Source organism: Cebidichthys violaceus, unplaced genomic scaffold (assembly GCF_023349555.1).
Source record: "Cebidichthys violaceus isolate CVI_PGR_0920_01 unplaced genomic scaffold, fCebVio1.0.p SCAF_106, whole genome shotgun sequence".
In the NCBI taxonomy this organism is placed as follows: domain Eukaryota; kingdom Metazoa; phylum Chordata; class Actinopteri; order Perciformes; family Stichaeidae; genus Cebidichthys; species Cebidichthys violaceus.
Window position 1 is genome coordinate 405871 of NW_027176270.1, and position 19108 is coordinate 424978.

General features: G+C 45.5%; 1 protein-coding gene across 1 annotated transcript in view; it reads left to right on the forward strand.

Annotated features, from left to right (window-relative positions):
* The first annotated feature begins 308 nt into the window (after positions 1 to 308).
* LOC137888655 (protein kinase C-binding protein NELL1-like) overlaps positions 309 to 19108 on the forward strand; it is an 80627-nt gene continuing 61827 nt past the window's right edge. Inside the window, exons 1-2 of the mRNA XM_068732085.1 lie at positions 309 to 367; positions 458 to 628. Of these exons, the coding sequence (XP_068588186.1) occupies positions 309 to 367; positions 458 to 628 (230 nt within the window). The remainder of the gene's footprint in view (positions 368 to 457; positions 629 to 19108) is intronic.

Consider the following 19108-nt stretch of genomic DNA (forward strand, 5'->3'; position numbering starts at 1 on the left):
ATGATGAATGAATGAAATGACATGAATGATAAATACTAGAATATGCCAGTTTCAAGTCATCAGATGACATCATCAGATGTTTTTTTTTCCTGACGAGCAGGAAATAGGAAGGATTAAGGATATTCATATATATATATATATTTTTTTTTAATTAAGGTTAATTCTATGGTTTTGTTTCAGTGTCCTTATCGAGATACTCTAGGTAGATCAAGTCTCTCCATATACTCTGAGAGCACCAAAAACATGTTTGTCCATCTTCCCTCCAATATAATTCACCAACCTGCTTTGCACAAGACCTCGTGGACGCGATGCTGACTGTTCTCCACCAGTTGAGATGTTCCTCCAGCCCGACCGGAGACCTCGTCCGGTGAAGCTCCCTGACCTCCCTGACCTCCCTGACCTCTCTGACCTCTCTGACCTCTCTGACCTCTCTGACCTCTCCTCTTCTCCTCTGCAGCTACTTTGAGCTGGAGAGCAGCGGGGTGAGAGAGGAGATCCGCTACCACTACCGCTTCAAAGGCAAGCCGCGCTCCGAGTCCTTCCCCTACCGCCTCGCTGACGGCCAGTGGCACAAGATCGCCCTCACCATCAGCGCCACCCACCTACTGCTGCACGTCGACTGTAACAGGTAACGCACACACACACACACACACACACACACACGCACACACACGCACACACACACCTTTATGTCACAAGTGGCGATCTATTTCCGCCGCGCTCCTTGTTTTTGTGAAGTGACACATCTAATGAGCTGCCTGTGTTCATCAAGGTAAATATTTGTTCTCCACTGTCTCGGCACGGATGACAGGCCGTTAACGTGGGCCGACGAGGAAACATCCAAGGACAAATTAACACACACACACACACACACACACACACACACACACAGCAGTTTACAAGAAAGGCCGCATCTTCATATAGCCGGGAGGATGTGTGTGTGTGCGCGGCTCACGCTGCTCCATAATCAAGTGGAAGGTAACAATGACATAATCGCCTCATCGATCGAGTAGTGAAGGGCCTTTTTTTTTTTTTACCCCGAAAGGAGCACTCAGTCAGAGCTGATCTATAAACATGCACTTCAGCTGTGACAATCCTTCTCGATCCTCACACTCCCCTCCCGAGAGCCAGGAAGGCATCACTTGTTCTTTCTGTCGCCGTCAAACCGCGGTCGCTAGGCAGCAACGTGAATACCGGCGGTGCAAATTGAGGCAGAGCTCCGTTACCCCACGCTGATGAAGAGCTGGGGGGGGGAGGGGGGGGGGGGGGGGGGGCTGCGTTGTGGTATTGATTCTTCCCAGGCGCCCATTATTCCCATCAGGCCGGTGGTTTTGTCGATTAATAATCGTTGCGGTGAAGATAAAAGAGAGAGCGTCGGAGTGTTATTGGGGAGAAGAGATCAAAAAACGTAATTGGATTGAAATTGGAATAAAAAAATTTTTTGGCTCGCTTACAGTGCTGAGGGTGAGCGCGGAGCTAATTAAGACGTAGGGTTGGATGAAATGGTTGCATTCACGTGAAATCCGGCGGATAGCAGACGGCGAACGGGATTTCATATTAGCCCGCGGAGAATAACGGCAATGTTTACGTAACTCCCTCACAAGGAAGCTGCTTTAAGCTTGCAGTAAAATATTGTTAGAAAGCTGCATTTTAAAGCTGCATGCATTACTGGAATAGCTGCATGAAGTAGCACACAGAATCATTTCATTCAATATAATTCATGCCACTGCTACGCCGACACGTCGTCATGTGTTTCTTCCCGTTCCGTCCAGAAGGTGTGTCGGTCGTCTGCCGTCTGATTCCGTGCGCTCGCGGCATTTAGCGGCTGTTTATCATCCGCTGCTCGAAGGGGAGCTGAATTCAAATCCTTCCTCAGAGGAATACTTCACCCACAAAAGTGAGCATTTGTATATCAATTACTCACCTTGAAGAAAACATTTGTTATCCTCGACACGCCTCCTCGGCGAATGGAGAATTGATATTGAGACGCATTTGTTTGGGGGAAGTACCCAGCGTATGACTCTTGGATAAATACTGGCGTGAGTTGAGTGAGAGTTTGTCGACAGATGTTTTGGTACAGCTCTGGTGTCCTTCATGGCCCCCATTTATTTTGATTCATCGAGACTTCTCTTTGTTTTGTTGTGACTCCCGTTTGCCGTGGAGGCGTGCGAGAAAAAACAAAGTTGAATGAATATACAGCTCGCATTTTGTAGCGTCACACACTGACTCCATCTGTGAACTTCTTGCCCTCTGATGAACACAGCTGACCGCAGTTAGAATGCAAACATACCAGCGGCTCTGTTAATGAATAGAAGCGTCTCCCTGAAGTATTTCACGATAGCAACGCTGATAAAACGCTTCCCCTACCTGCCGACAAGAGTATTTAAACCGCTCCTCACTAATTAAGCAGATTTTAACATTCAAGAAAAGATCAAATTAAATGAAAATTAAGAAACAAGCAGCTGCTAAACCAATTAAAACATGACCAGTTTGCCTTGATGTGGGGGGAACGGATGACAACAAACATTCAAACTTTAAAAGTTTTACTAGAGAATAACTATACAAAGCACAATTACGGCCTGTGGGTATAATATGTATATGTCTGTGTGTATATATATATATATATATATATATATATATATATATTAGTGCTGGGCAAGTTCACGCGTTATTATCGCGTTAACGCAGTCATTAATTAACGCCGACAATTATTTTATCGTGCATTAACGCAGTTTGGTTGATGCCGACATTATATTGATGAACAGTGGGAGCTGCGTTCACATGCTCTGACTGTCATGACAAGAGAAGACAGACGTTTTATTCATGTTGCCCAGCAGTGGAACGGACAGAATCACAGCAGCAGCAGCAGAAGATCTTCATGCAGAGCCGCTCTATGAGAGCTTTTCTCGGGAGCTCAAAAAGTGCGACAGGTGAATGTCATCGTCGCCGTGGTTACCCAGCGCCTCCCACCAGAGAGGCAGAAAGGTCAACCGGGCTCATCTTGCAGCCGCTCTCGTCTCTAATCACATGTATCCCTCGATGCATTTCACCATGACCCCGCAGCAGCACCAGCTGACACCACCTGCTGGCAAATCAGTTTCCACAAAGCCTTCAAAGTAGCAATCACGGCTCACGATACCTGTCATCCGAGAAACAACACAGCACTTTAGGCTGATGTGAACCCCCCCTCCCCCCCCAGGCGTTATCTCTGAATCCGCGGTGAAACTCTGCAGCTGTCGTATCAAAACTGTTGTGCTTGTTTGGGCAAAACTAATTTAAATTATAGCCGCGGCAGTGACTCAGGGCCTGGTATTTTGAGGAGGAAGAAGAAGAAGATGAAAGAAGGGAGACAAATCAGGACTACAGGAGGATCCATCAACGGAACTGTCTGGACCATAATTATTATTAAACCTTGAAGTTACGTGTCTCTAATCCACACAGCACAATAACAAGTCATGCTCTGACAAGCTCTACCTCCATTCAATAGCTTACATAGGGATATGATTCAAAATACTGCCAAGAAATTGAATTTTTTTGTCGACGTTGGAGATTTGTGGAGCAAGAATTTGCAGTAGCTGTTTTGCAGTAACATTTTTGTTGATGCACCGTCGTCTCAAGCTTGAATAGGACCCGTATGTGCAGAGTTTGGTTCATGTTAATGCATGGGAAGGAAGATTTCCTGTGAAGAATAGTATTATTAATATCAAACAAAAACAATAAAGGGCCTGCAGGAGAACAGTTTAACCACCGTATTTACTCTGTTTGTCACTGCCCTCATAGCATTTGTACTTGTCACTAAAAGAGCTCTGCATCATTCAACATTTTTTTTATTTCAATTCCCCTCAGATGTTCTCCAACTACTTTGTCAGCAGCCAGGTAAATGTGGTTTTAATGACAACTTTGTACAAGGACGAAGTTTAAAAAGCAGGAGTAGAACATCTTGATCTGACCCGATCGTCTCACTCCTCTTAAGTCTTGGGAAGGGTTTCTCAACGCAAATTGGCAGCTCCATTACCGTTTCCATTTACAGCGATTTCATTTTTTTGTTGTTGCACTAAACAGCACTTTATTGATTCCAAGGCTCATTAAATATCCGTAAATGTGAAAAGGGCGCGGCGCATCCTCACATCTTCACGTCGACTTCTACCGCGTTTCTTTGGCCTTGAACGGCTCTTGCTTTTATTGATGCCAATTTCACACTCGAACTGTGACACGCACAGATTGATGTGATAAAGAGGGAGACAAAAGTGACTACGGCATGAAAAACAAAAAGCAAAGCACTTCAGGTTCAGGCTTTAAAAACAGAAAGAAGAAAGACACACGGCATCGAATATTGAAATGCAAATCAGAAATGTAAACGTTTAGATGGTTCATGATATGTATTTAAGATGATGAGCATTTAAGGTTCACTCAAAGGCAGATTAATGACATCTGTTGCTGTTGCATGATTAAAATGCACCAGGGTCAACGTATAGGCCCTGGTAAGCAGTGATGCGGTGTATGTGTCTTGGGCTTTTATTGTGAAAGGTAAGAACGGAAGCAATAATAAGCGGTATGCGCTGGCATTTTTGCGATTGATGACCCAACTTGTACCGACCATGGAGCTATCCTTCTATCTATATATTTAACACTCTGCAACCGTCGAGACAACAGAATCTGCTCTGAATCTATTCAATCTGAAGAATCTGTGTCATTCTTTCTGTATTCTCCCTCATTTTTTTTATCAATTTTATATGGACAGGAGGACAAAAATAGACAAATAAATAGGACACATATATTAACTTTTACTGCACAGTATTTTAAACGCAATGCAACACATTAATTGTAATAATCAAAGTTGCTTTTTTCCCCAATTGGATAAATCGTTAAATGGAGCATTTTCCGATTTGTTCCTGTGAGCTGAAGACGAGGACTGGCGACGTCGTCCTCTATTTGACTGACGTGATCCGTTTGGATGTCCCTGCTACACCCGTCTGTGTCTTCTACACTCCCCTGGCTTTCTGCAGGGCGACAGTTTTGAATTTAACTGCCATTTTTGTTTGCCAGCGCCACAAGTGTCGCTGCCGTGCCAGAGTGAAGGCCTCTTAACGACCCCGGGGCGGAGCGTTTCGGTCTTAATCTCGAGGTGGATCAGAAGTTTGAGGGTTCACGGAAACTCCCCTCGGTCGGCTTCTCTCATCTGTCCTTGTCTGAGATCGATCGGAGGGAAAAAAAACAACCAAACATCAGAGGTGGAGACATGTGGGCAACATGCTGAGGGAGCGCAGAGAGGAAGCGTCGCCCTTCGGCTGGGATGAAGTCGGTCAATGAACATGGTTACTTTGTAAAAAAGGAAAAGGCGGCGAATACGGCGAAGGGAAACACTTCCGTCTGCACAAAAAGTACGATTTATCATCAAAAGTATCAGTGTCACCACCAATGAGAATGCAACTAACAATGGAACATAGTAATAACACCACATACAATACATCACACACACCAATAACCTCAATGATCTCCAGTAAAATAATATAGTAATCGCAGGATTTGATGAAAGCAAATGTCACGTTACGATGTGACTTAGCGGTGAGAAACAACACCTTGTGCTCTGGGAACTGGTGATGGGAATTTGCCAGATATTAATTGGATTATCAGAATAATAATGAACAGATAAATTGATAGTAATGAAGCCTGTTGTGCCCCGTTAACATAGACCTGGCTCTGATGCTATTAATTCAACTACTGTCACTCTATCTTGCTTTTTTATCCCGACATGCTCTTGTACACTTTTCTATTTACTATTTTTATGCTATTCTTAGTTGTTTTATAGACGTCTTATTATTTCATTCTATTACTTTTATTGATCTATACTATTGCTGTCTCGCCTCTGATGCTCCGCGGCTGGAGTCAAACGTCTTATTGTTGTAGCTTCGACCGTCCTTCCTCGCCTCCTCGTTGCAGAGGTTTTGGAGATCTCACCGTCCTGTCCATTAATAAGTCACGCAACACAAGCCTCCAGTCCGTCCTTTTAACAACTAAGTAAACCCTCCGGTGCCTGCGTTCCATCATGTACATGATTTTGCACTTTGTGTGTGTGTGTGTGTGTGTGTGTGTGTGTGTGTGTGTGTGTGTGTGTGTGTGTGCGCTGCTGTCCCAGAGGTTTAAGTGGAGCTTTTTGGAAATCTGTAGCTCGCTCTAAAGTAAACCCCCCATGAGGCTGTGTTTGTCAGACCTCAGTGGGTGTTGTTATGGAAATGTTAACAAAAGGACCAAAATCTGAAATCTGAAATAAAGAAAATAGCAAGCGTAACATCTAGAATAAACCAAGAAATGTTTAGCTAAAGGTCCAGGTTGTAGGATTGCCGGTCCCATCCAGCATTCGTGTCGATACCTAATGCGCTGTATTTCGTTGATGTCCCGCGGAATCTTTTCGTAGGTTATCCACGTAATCTTGAACGAGGACGTGTATAAAGACCACTGAATCGTACACCGGGCGGGAGACGGATGGGTCCAACAAACACCGATGTTTCAGCCAGGAGACAGCAGTTTGTTCCGCGTGTGAAATAACTCGATGTTGATGTTTTTGTCACGTAACTTGCGTACTTGAGTAACGGCACTCCCTTGCTTATTTTAACCCAAAACGACGATCAGTTTCTAAACCTAACCAAGTAGTTTTGTTACCTAATTAAGTAGTTTTGTTGCTTAAACCTAAACAAGTAGTTTTGTTGCCTAAACCTAACCACGTAGTTTTGTTACCTAATTAAGTAGTTTTGTTGCTTAAATCTTATTAAGTAGTTTAGTTGCTTAAACCTGATTAAGTAGTTTTGTTGCTTGAACCTGATTAAGTAGTTTTGTTGCTTAAAGCTGATTAAGTAGTTTTGTTGCTTGAACCTGATTAAGTAGTTTTGTTGCTTGAACCTGATTAAGTAGTTTTGTTGCTTGAACCTGATTAAGTAGTTTTGTTGCTTGAACCTGATTAAGTAGTTTTGTTGTTTGAACCTGATTAAGTAGTTTTGTTGCTTGAACCTGATTAAGTAGTTTTGTTGCTTGAACCTGATTAAGTAGTTTTGTTGCTTGAACCTGATTAAGTAGTTTTGTTGCTTGAACCTGATTAAGTAGTTTTGTTGCTTGAACCTGATTAAGTAGTTTTGTTGCTTAAACCTGATTAAGTAGTTTTGTTGCTTAAACCTGATTAAGTAGTTTTGTTGCTTAAACCTGATTAAGTAGTTTTGTTGCTTGAACCTGATTAAGTAGTTTGTTGCTTGAACCTGATTAAGTAGTTTGTTAGTCTTGAACCTGATTAAGTAGTTTTGTTAGTCTTAAACCTGACCGGACGTTTATTTTGAATAGACAGTGTATTGTATTGCATGTAAGGAGGGTAAATTGAGACATGTTTCAGGCCTCTTGTAGGATATCATCCGCCCCGTTGTGTGAGGATACGTGGAGCACGGTAATGCATCCTCCACTGCGTTCTGCTCCGATCACCAGCTTGTAGTTATTCAGCAGTGACCTGAAAGTGGATGTTCCACTAATGAGTCCAGATTGCTCACAGAGGAGCCGGTGTTAGGGCCGCCTGACCCCGGTGTTTCAGCTCCGGCACATCTAATAGTAGCTTTCCTAATTTGACAGAGACTCGCCGGGTCTCCTGGACTCGTCTTATCTAATAATCATCTAATAATACTCCGTCAGTAATTATGTGTCTTCTTCTCATTGATTAATGCGCTTCGCCTCGTCGGCTCTGCTCAGATTATTCACAGGCATGATGTCTCTGTTCTCCCTAATTAATGATCCAGATCACGCTTACAATAAATAAATGTCGGTCCACAAATTTACTTCATCTTACGACTAGCGAAGCCGGGCTCCTCCGTGTTGTTCCTCCAACGTTATTAAACCGGCGCTGGGTGGACGGTAGAGGAACCTCCTTGAAAAGGTCGCCAGTCATGAGGAAGATGTTTTATGTATGAACACTCCACACATAATGGGCCTCAAAACCTAATTGATCCATCTCGCCGTGAGGCGACAGAGGTATTAATTAAGTCAGGTTAGGAAGGTACATTAAGCTTAAAAGCTCAAGAAAGTCAGCCAACTATATAATCAAATTAGTAAATTATGTATTTAATTATTGCTTTTAGTGGCTAACTCCAAAAAAAAAATCTCCTGGCCAGTGAGCCACGGAAGACGTTGAGCCTTTTGGGTGAGCTCTTCGTGTGGAGCGCTATTATTCGTCTTTCGGGGTATTTTGAAATCGACAAATTTCCACAGCTTTTATTATGCGATTAATTCACATGATAACAATGTATTTTAGAACAGTTTTTTTGCCACGGGTACTTTCGCAGCATCGCAAAATGAAGGCGTCAATCAATCGGGGTTGTGTGTGCGCTGTACTGTGCAACGAAACAAGAGGCTCCGTGGTCCGAAACTTCACAATAAAAGCCCGAGACGTAACCGTTGTAGGGCAGTAGTTTAGGCCGTATGATAATATACCCCAGACAGACTATCTGTTCAAAGCTTTCATTGAAATTCATTCACACTTCTCTTTCGCTCACCAGCCGTACAATACGTTACCTGCTCACTGTAGGTCAGTATTGTCCGTTTTCTGTTTTTGTCAACAACATACATTTGGGTGACAAACTTCGGTTTGAACTCTACAGAAGTATCAGCGCGTATATATACTTCTCCACCGATCCACCGCTGTGATTCCAGTCTTGCTGTTATAAAGTGTGACCGGGTGCCCTGAGTCCGGGGTTAGAATACCTTTTTCCACTCCTCTACAAACTATTTCTGACAGAAACTGACATCCAGAGCAAAAAAAATGCTGTTTTTGCTCCTTATTGCTTCTGTGGAAGAAAAAAAAAAAAAAAACCAAAAAACCGTACGACTCACCTCACCACATGAAAAATTAATTTTCTTCTTTTTTTTTTGCTGCCGCAGCATTTTTAGGAGCATTTCGATGAGCGACCGAGACATTTGGAAATAATGAAATGTGTGGAATCCAAAATGTTATTGCGTTCAGATGTGTGGAGGGAGACGGATGGCGGCGGTGCGGGACGTTTTCACTCCTGTACCCTCCACCACCTGTCATTTCCTAGAATGCATTTCATTGGAACTACTTACTGGAGGTAATTTCTCTCCCACACACACACACACACACACACACACACACATATATATATTTGTGTGATTTTTACCTACAGCGGCCGTCGGGCCCAGACAAGGTCGGACGCTCGCGTAACTCTAGTGTGTAATTGCGATCTCCAATTTTTCCTAATTGAATTAGTGGCAAACACCCAGAACACACTCCCTCGTCACACACCCCGAGTCAGCTCTTTGTTTTGGACCTGAATAGCTAATCGCGGTAATGACATTGGCTCTGCCTGTCACCTCCAACCCCCCCCCCCCCCCCCCCCGTGTACATGAAGGTCATTTTCATGCGCAGACTGGCTGGCGTTCCCCCTTCCTTCGGGGGGGTCCTTTGATGCCCCTCGGCGCCGCTCGGTTCCCACTTCCAGCTCTTCCGTCGCTCCGTGCTGCTTTTTAAAAAAAACATTTTTTATTCAGCATCCAGTTTAGCCAGGGCTCTGCTGCGAAGTGTGATCTTCAGATGTGGTTATGAAAGTCAACCTTCAAGCGGGGGGGGGGGGTTGAGTTGAAAGTAAACTGGTTTCTTATCGTCGGCTCCTTCCTCTGGGGTTCGGCAAAAGAAACGGGGCTGGAGACAAAAGCAACCCCTTGTCAAGATCTACTCAACCCCCCCCCCATTCACCTTCTCTGTTCTCTGCCTGCCAGGTCTCTCTCTCTCTCCCTCAGTGGACTGTATACAACAGGAATACGTTTTGCACCGACGCTACAAATCTAAAGCCCCGTTAGCGCCCGCAGGACAAAAATAGCTTTTTCTCAGAGCCTTAGCTTAGCGGTGAGCCTTAGCTATGTATTTTATCCTGCGGGTGGGCTGGTGGTGGTGGTGCTACAGGAAAGGTCACGGGGTCATTAAAATAAAACCTCCTCAAGCGTTTTAAATGCGCTCAGCCAAAGCTGTGTGTAATCTGCTATTTAGACGCTGTATCGAGAGGATAGCGCTGACGTTTCTGAGGTCTGACCTCCTCGGTTTTCTGACGTCGCCCGAGGTGTGTCGTCTGTCGTTGACCTGCAGCGAGACAAAAAGCAGAATTCAGTGGCATAGGAGAGTCTGTGGGACAAAGAGGGAGACAAGGATGGAGAGTAGAAGAAAGATCTGAGAAGCCAAGTGGTCATGAAGGGAGGAAGAGCGACAGTTTACACACATTTGCACTTGGGCCTCATTTACAATATTCCTTTTTTCTTTTGCAGTTTGTTGTGAAGTCAGAGGCTTTGCGTTAGTCATGCCTCACTTTAAACAGGCGATTCAACTGACACAAAGTATTCAAGTTCACTGCTTTGAAGGCACAGGTGCGTTGACACGGCTCCATTAGCTTGAGATGTCTGAGTCACTGCAGGTGCCGGTCATAGAGAGTCTGAAGGAGCTTTCTAATACAGAGAATATAAGATCTAAAAATCCCAAGACGAAAATCCTGCATCATTTGGGGCTAAACGTTTGAAGCTGCCCGTTGCACAGCGATCGACAGGGAGGCCGGTGGACCGTTGGTTCGGCCACAACTTAGGAGGAGCAGCTGCTCGAACGGCACAAGGACGCGGTGATGAAGAGGCCCGCATCAACCGGATGCCTGACTCCCGACGTCTGATCTACATTAGTCGTCTCGTCAGGAACCGTAAATCATCCGGGGATGTATATCGACGCTTCAAATGTAGTCGTCGCCTTAAACAAGATGTTTTTTTTTTGTGGCTGAAAGAGGAGCCCTAATTGGTTTCATTAGGAATAAACTGCCACCGGCGAGTGTTCTTTTTTTATTGATTTTATTTTCAGTCACGTCTAAAGACATTTTTTTTTAACAAATCGCATCGCGGCCGTCTGGGTTTCAGTTATGGCGTGAACGCATGCATTTAAAAAAAACAAAAACAAAAAAAGCTCTTTTAAATATTTCAGCTCGCCCCCCGTCGCCTCTTTCTCTTCTCTCCCCCCGTCGCCTCTTCCTCTTTCCGTCTCACGGTGGCTGTGTTGAATAATGTCCCAATTAAGCCCTCAAAAACTGCTGACCATCGGCGTCGATGGCCGCCGTTGCACAGAATTGGACAAAATGGACACGGAGTCTGAATATCGGTGACCTTTTTTTTTTTTTTTTTAACCTGTTCATCACACGACCAGCTCGGATCATGTGATGGATTCCTGAAAACGGGGCCTAAAGTGTCTTATGATTGTCCGCTGCGTCTCGAATTGTGTTTCTGTTATTCGTCCGCGCTGCACGCCGCGTATACGTTTTCACAATTGCCGTTAATGTCGATGGCAGGTAGCGGACTGATGGCTCAACGAGCCGTGGCCCTCATCTGAAACACATTAAACCCCTTCACCACCCCTCCCAAGCTTCTGCACTATACAGATTAGACACCGCGTGTGCATTCTAAACGATGTCTCGTAGAGCTTGATGATAGCGGACCTCGTGCAGTTTTCACAGTCAGACGTACAGTTGGACGTAGGTTATGAAATACCGCCTGTTTTATAACACTCTTGGGTAATGAGGCTGGGTGTAGGGGGTGGGGTGGGTGGGGGTGGGTGGCTATCGGGAGCCCTCCACCTTAAAGATCTCGTAGTGATTAGGCTCATACTGCTTTTGTGTCCAGCAGCCAGAAAATGACATTCTGCTTTGCTCATTAAAAAAGCCAGTGAGCTGGAAGGTACATTCTTTTTTTCTTTTTACCTGCTAAGCAGCAGCAGCTCATCAGCCTGGTCACAACTATCATAAAGACAAGAATACGGCCGTTACACTCGAGTGGAACATTACAATAACGGAAGTTGCGGTGGGGCGCTGAATTTAGTCCACGCGTCTTCTTTTTTCACGGTTTGTTTTGCCGATCCGTGAGACATCCTAATGTTTTAAAAGGGGGGACACATCATGAACATTTTCCGTGCTTGTCCACGTTAACGGACGCCGTGCCGACCCCACGAGCCGTGAAATGAGACGACCCGTGTCCCCTGTAATGTGTGTTATCAGAAGAACGAAGCAATGTTAGCCCGACCGAGCAACTCAAGGTGTAGCAATTTTAATTTCCTGTGAAGGGCAGCGCCAGCGTTGCTCAGCAGAGCAGCGGAGCGTTCATTATTTCATTACCCGGCCGCTGAGTAAAGGGTGCGCTGCACACGCGCTATGATAATGAGCTGCGATCGGGTTAATAATGCCGCGCGACAGCTCTGCGTAACCTTGACCGCCTCCTACCTTGTCCTTTTTGCGAGCGCTGTTTGCCCCCCCTCGAGCTACAGTCGGTGTCTCCGGGCTGGGGGTGGTGGTATTGTCAACAGATGCACGATGACATGTGGCCCGTTGGGTCTCTAATCGATGGGGCAGAATAAACCACATGTGGATCAATCGGGTGGCTGCAGCTCCGGTGCAGCAAGCTGATACAAGTCTAATTACTCTTCCTGCCTTCGCCAGGCCTAATGAAGGAACATTTTAAATGTCAATGAGTGGCGCTGGTAGCTCCCCCTCCCCCTCCCCCTTCACCAATTATTGTTCTATAATGTGCTCCTCATGTGAGTTTAAAGCTGCACACGCAAACCTCGACCATCTGACTGGCTTTTTTTTTTTTCAATCGGTGTTGCAAAGCCTGACACGCCGCCGATGCGACCGTTGATTCCCATTATTTTTTCATCGGGTTGCCCTTTTCCCCCCTTTTTTTCAACATTGATTTAAAAGGGTGAGCTGGTAATTACTATGTGAATCTGGTGCTAATCAGCTCGGCTATTTATTTATTTTTCCAAGTGTGGCTTACATTTATGATGTTTTCTGCTTTTGTTTAATATTTATTGATAGCGAGACGGAGAGAGGAGACAGATTGTGGGACGCAACTCTGTAACTAGATTAGAGCGTTTGGACTGCGTGGTTCTGAACTGTCACTGGTTCTGGCCGATCAGCCAATTCCGCCTCTACCAATTGGCGCTAAACGCAGCCGTTGCATGCACAACAGATTGGTGCGTACTTGGCTAAAGGGTGACATGCGGCAAAGATTCAATCTGGGGACATGGCGGCGATGTAGTGTGTTGTTGTTTTTTCTTCTTCTATGTATTTCCTTATGTTCCCGCTCTGCCTCAGCTCAAGTTATGACGGCCATAATCCGCGAGACGGACGCCTTCTGCCGTCGTCGGCCCCGAGCCTCCATCCTTCAGCCGCTCCAGTATTTCACTTTGTTTTCAGGGGCCCGGATCTGAGGCCGTTAGTCCTCCCTAATAGGGCCTGCTTGGAGTCCGCTGTTCACCGCAGTCTTGGTGTTAGGTGTGATCGAGTGTGCCATTACTGTAGCCATCCCCGCGTCCAGCTCAGCGGGGTCCAACCCACGCCGTGCGGTTCCCCTGGTGGCAAGTGAGTAGGCGGAGGAGGACGGGGGGGGGAGGGGAGCTTCCTGAGCCAAGGAGACCCAGGGGACACACATGCATCCACGAGTGTACACTATACCTACACCTGGTTTTTTATATCCCAGGAATATATCTGCAGCTACTGTAGTCGTGTCTTATCAGTGAAGGACAGAGCTTCTGTCAACAGATAGGGTCATTGTCGAGGTGAAGTTATTACAGATATCTGAGACAGAGAGGAAGCAGGCGTACGGTTCCTTTGTGAATTGGGTGACAAAGCCAGATTAGACTCTATCTTCATCTACATACTGTAGGTAGAACCGGTCCCATCCCCGGCACCGAGCCGGTGGGTAAAGGAATGTGGGTCATTTGATCCATTAAACATGATACATCTGCCATCGTATTAGGATATGCTCTAGTTTCAGGCAATAGTTTTGCAGTGATGAGTGCTCTAGTTATTCTCCCGTTAGTTTAACTTTTTCTGCTTTTTTTTCTTTCTTTTTCGGGGGGTTGTTTTGCATCACGTATTGCCAAGATGTTTTGAAAAACACATGAATTCATTGCCCAAATTCCATCCGTAAGGGATTCAATTTCTACCGAAAGATGAACTAAGACTCTGGATTCAACGATTAAATCTCAATCCTCCCATCTCGGAGCACAGACGCCACAGGTCTTTCAACCACTGTGGGTGGCGGAGCGCCGGTTTGAGTGGAGCTGGTGCAGCTTGATTCATTTGCAGCACTTAAGAAAAGACTGACAGATGCCCTTTTAGAAGTAGGCGCCGCAGAGCCGCGGTGACAGCTGCCTGAATATACAGCAGCGGTGAAGTCGAGAAACGACGAAGGGTAAGAAAGAACCACCGGCAACGGCGTTATTCCGCTCCCACCACAAAGTGTATCCTCTTCATGTTAGAGTTATATTTACTGTGTTTATTCAGACATCCAATTTATTTCCTGTTAATTGGCTGATAGATTCAATCGACCGATCGACCGATCGCCTCCATACCGAAGAGCTCTGCTGCAGCTACAGCTTGGCTGTGTTAAATAATGCATGACGTCCTGTTTCGTAGCCTCTGCATAAATGCAGATCCAATGGACTTTCATTGAAACGCTTTATTCACCATTCTCCCCACGTCTCTCTTCTATTAGCTTATGTAGCAAAAACAAGCTCTAATGACATCCTTGAGCTTGAGATGCATGAACTTTGCCTACCGTTACATTTGAAAGTCAAGAGCGTGCGACCCCCCCCCCCCCCACTGTAAATTGGACTTTGGATAAACCTCCCCCCAAAAAAATGTCTTAATTCTCACAGAAAACCCCGGCCGTTAAATCCAGCCGTCGCTCTTATCTTTTAGATTTAGATTCATCAAACATCCCAGCAGATGACTGCAGGGATTTTAATGAAGCCAAGGGCGAAGGTTTTCACACAGCAGTGCACAACCGCGAACGACAAATACCGTAGTCATGTAAAGCCTCGTCGACGTCCGCGTTAACCCTTTTCTGATGCAGATTGTGGCGATAATTTGGCGTCGCTCAACCGATCGGCTCCATTTGATTTGAAGGTTTCGTCTCTCGAAGGTTCGAGGTAAGGGAAATAAAACGCAGAGCGAGCCGTCTTGGTCGCTTAAAAAAAACCCCCACATCTGGGTCTGTTAGTAAGAAATATAAAAAGGCTTAGGGTTCTAAGGCAGCTCAAGGAAATTTTTGACCCTCGCACGTCAGACAATGAGAGTCCTCTACGGGCGGCTGAAGTCGTGAACTTCAACTGAAACACTTTGGTTATGTGCGCGCAAACGAAACTTGCTTAGTTTAGGTGTCGCACGCCAACGGCCGCGACAAAACATCTGCATTTGAAGCCCTGCGATTGAGACCAAGCTGGAAAGGACAAAGCAATATACAATATATATATATATATATATATATATATATATATATATATATATATATATATATATATATATAGAAAAGTACAATAAAATATACCTGAAATCCAGATGAAAGCCATAAAATGAAGTAGTGTACATGTCTGCTGTACATTAGCATGCTGTGTTTTACAGCAGTGTGTGGTGCACCACTGTAATGCTGCTCAACACCTAGAATAACACACGCTGCGACTGGCTGCAGAGCTTCTAAAGGGCCGGATACCGCATGACACCTCATGCCACTGCTGTCAGGGAGGTGTTACCTAGGCATGCAATTATGCACAAGCATTCCCCCCCCAGACCTGTTTACTATCCCTCACAATCTGTTCTGTAACACCCCCCCCCACCACCACCACCACCACTATATATATATATATATATATATATATATATATATATATATATATATATATATATATATATATATATATATATATATATATATATATATATATATATGAAGGTGGTAGTGGAGTTGTGTGGATAAAACTTTTTTTTCACCGTTAAAAATTTTAACGGTCGCACTTCTCCGGCTACAAATTTGTATTTTTCCACTATGATGCAGATGATTCAGAGTCATTGTGACTACCTGTAGGCGGGCACATTTATTAAGACTATAGAATATACAGTATATTATCATAAGGAAAGGAAAGTGCTGACCAGTAGCTCTCTCTCTCTCTCTCTCTCTCTCTCTCTCTCTCTCTCTCTCTCTCTCTGTGCAGAAGAGTAGATTCACATGTAAATGAGCCGGAATTAATACCCGATCTCAGTAAATGGACTGTAGCTGAGAATCAGTCCCAATTATTACGACCACATTATAATTAGTAGAGCATAATCTGTATTCACAAAGGAAAAAGGTTCTCTAATGGCAATGATTGCACATTTTGTTAACACTCCATCCTCTCTGTTTGTAATGTGCTTTGGATTGCGTGCCGCACCTGAGTGGTATCCTGGCGAATGATGATCGGCTCAAAGATTTAGGTCCACACGTTCACGCATGTATCGGGTTCTTTAAATGTACTAAAGTGTGTGAATCTAAATTCGGTGCCGTGGAACACCAATCCCAGAAACACACACACACACACACACACACCGTGAGATCATTTGACGGCACGCTGGACGCCTTTTTTTGTTGTCGTCTTTTTTTAGCTTCCTGTCGCGCAACCGCCGGTAATCTCCCGCCCCGCCTTCGGTGACGTGACACCATCTCACCCTGCTGCTTTTTTGGCGGCGGATGAACGCGATGAGCTTTGAGACTTTTGTACCATGGCGAGGCACGAGTCATTCCAAAAAAAAAAAAAAAAAAAAGGATTTCTGAATTCTGTCTCGACATAGACGCAGACGTGACAGGAAGTGTCTCGAGCGCTCTGGAGTTTAACGCGCCCGACAGATATTGGCAGCAGCAAATAATGGAGGCTGTGATTGAGATTGTTCTCTTGAAGGCTGCCAAAGAGCTAAATATTGCGTCTCGCTTCTGAAGACGAAAAAGCTGTCGCTTTACGAATGTTCTGACGCGTAATCCTTAAGTTAGACGGACGCGGCGCGCTTTGATGGCATTAGCGTCTTTCTTCGGTGTTTATTAAGTCGTCTCAATGTATTTGCTCTTATCACTGGCTTAAAAGACAAACTTGGGGAGTAGCCCTGCTAGTGGAGCGAAAAACTCCTGACAGCGCCCCCCCCCCCCCGTGATTAAATGTCGTTTATTCTATCCCGGTCAGTAAATCGGAGGAAATGATGTGGCCTGGCAGCTTATTGAAGTGGACTGTCAACAAAAAAAATATGCGTTAAGTCGTAAGACGTGGATTTACACCGTCCCGACCACCTCTCCGCCTGGCCGTAATGCAGCAGCTTTTTCCCACATCTCAGGGTTTTTCCTCTTCGCTTTCGGGCCTCCAATTCGCGTGAATGATGGCCGAGTCGCTCCACACCTGCCCGGTTCTCTCTCTCTCTCTCTCTCTCTCTCTCGCAACACACACACACACACACACACACACACACACACACACACAGACACACACAGACACACACACGCGCCGATAAAGGTGAAGGAGGAGCCGTGTAAAAGTGGAGCGGCGCTGCCCTGTTTCACTGGTTAAGGATGAAGTGATGAAGCGATGACTCTCCATGTCCAACAAGCTTTTTTTATTGATGCTCTTTTCGACCGCGCAGTAGAGGGCTGCGAAGGGATTTTGGCTAAAAGCAGAGCACCACCGTTAATCCCACATTATTAAAGTTCTAATCCGGGAAGATTTTCGGTCCTGGTTGACTTGGTGACACCTGTTTTGGTAGAGACAGCAGATGGTGGTTTAAAATACGTCGTCAGGTCCTAGAAAATCTGGGGGCGGGGGGGGGGGGCGGCAAACCGCTACTTCTGCCAGTAATACAACAATGCGACCGGTGCATCTGTTTCCAACATGTGTTAATTAAGACATCGGTGAAGAGTCGGCTTTGTTCCTGTGATCTGGTTGCACACGGCGCACGCGGTTTTAGCAACCGTAGAGGATGGCGACAGCAGGCCTTCACGGTGGATATCGGCGACGTTGCCGAGGAGTCGCCCGCTGCTCTTCAATCCGTCCTTCGCTGTTGTCGCCCTAACGCGTCGCACCGTGGAGGCGCTAGACCGCGGTGGCAAATTTGATTGCATTTCCCGCGGAATGCTCCGAAGATAATAAGCCACGCTGTTTTTCGCTAAATGAATGCTTTTAATGTGAACAAGCAGCAGTAGGGAAACGTTAAGCGGTAACTTTTAACGCAGCTGTGGTGCGGCAGTGGGAGGCCGATGTCGATGACATCAAATGACAAACAGTAATGCTGGATGGGGTGGCTTGTCATTTCCCGTGAATCCCTCACGCACAGACAGGGCAATTTTTATTTTTATTTTTTTTGAAAATTGAATCGGCTCTGTGTTGTAAACCGTCGCCGTTATTCATCGAATCCTGCTCCTCGGCGATAGAAGAGCTCAGTTAATCACGCGCTACGGTGCGGTGACTGGTGGTGAATGCTCCTCTATAATTAGCCGTTGATGGCCGCAGCCTGCGGTGTCAGACCGATGCAAATATGTCCGCGAGCGCATCGCTCTTCTAATTGGCATTGCCTCTCTCTCTCTCTCTCTCTCTCTCTCGCTCTCTCTCTCTCTCTCACCTCAATATTTCCCCCCCGTGTGAAACTCCCAGTCTGCACTGCTGCTGAGCTGCTGACAAGAGGGGAAGGTGAGGGAGGCAAAGACAGTAAGGTAGAGAGGGGGGGTGGGGGGGTGGGGGAGACAAAATAGAGTATAATCACATGACCTCTACATTCTCTACCGCAGTGACAGCCAGCCCAGCAGGTGGGGAATCAGACAGCTACAGCATAAACAGCAATTGCTGCACTGCAGCACTTACAATACAACATCGAGCACACACACAAGAAAAAAAATAAATAATAAGAACATGCCGCTATTTAGATCGTGTGAATTATAGCAATAAGAGAACATTATTTTGAAAATGCACGCATATGAGTAGCAGACCTATAATTAGCCGAGGCTTTGTTGTTGTTTCTCTCTCTCTCTTATAAGCGTGACAAGAGACCAGCTGTGACTCGGGTGACTTCATTCTGTTGCTGCTTTGTACTTTGATGCATGTTAAAGATAAGAGTCTCGTTTGATCAGGATTGCATCTCATGTCTCGAGAAATGGAATTTGTGACGGTAGAAGTGTTCAAAATTGACATGCATTTAAATGTGAATTAAAGCTGGAGCGGGCGCCTCCAAGCAGCCAACAGCCCACCGCAGACGGA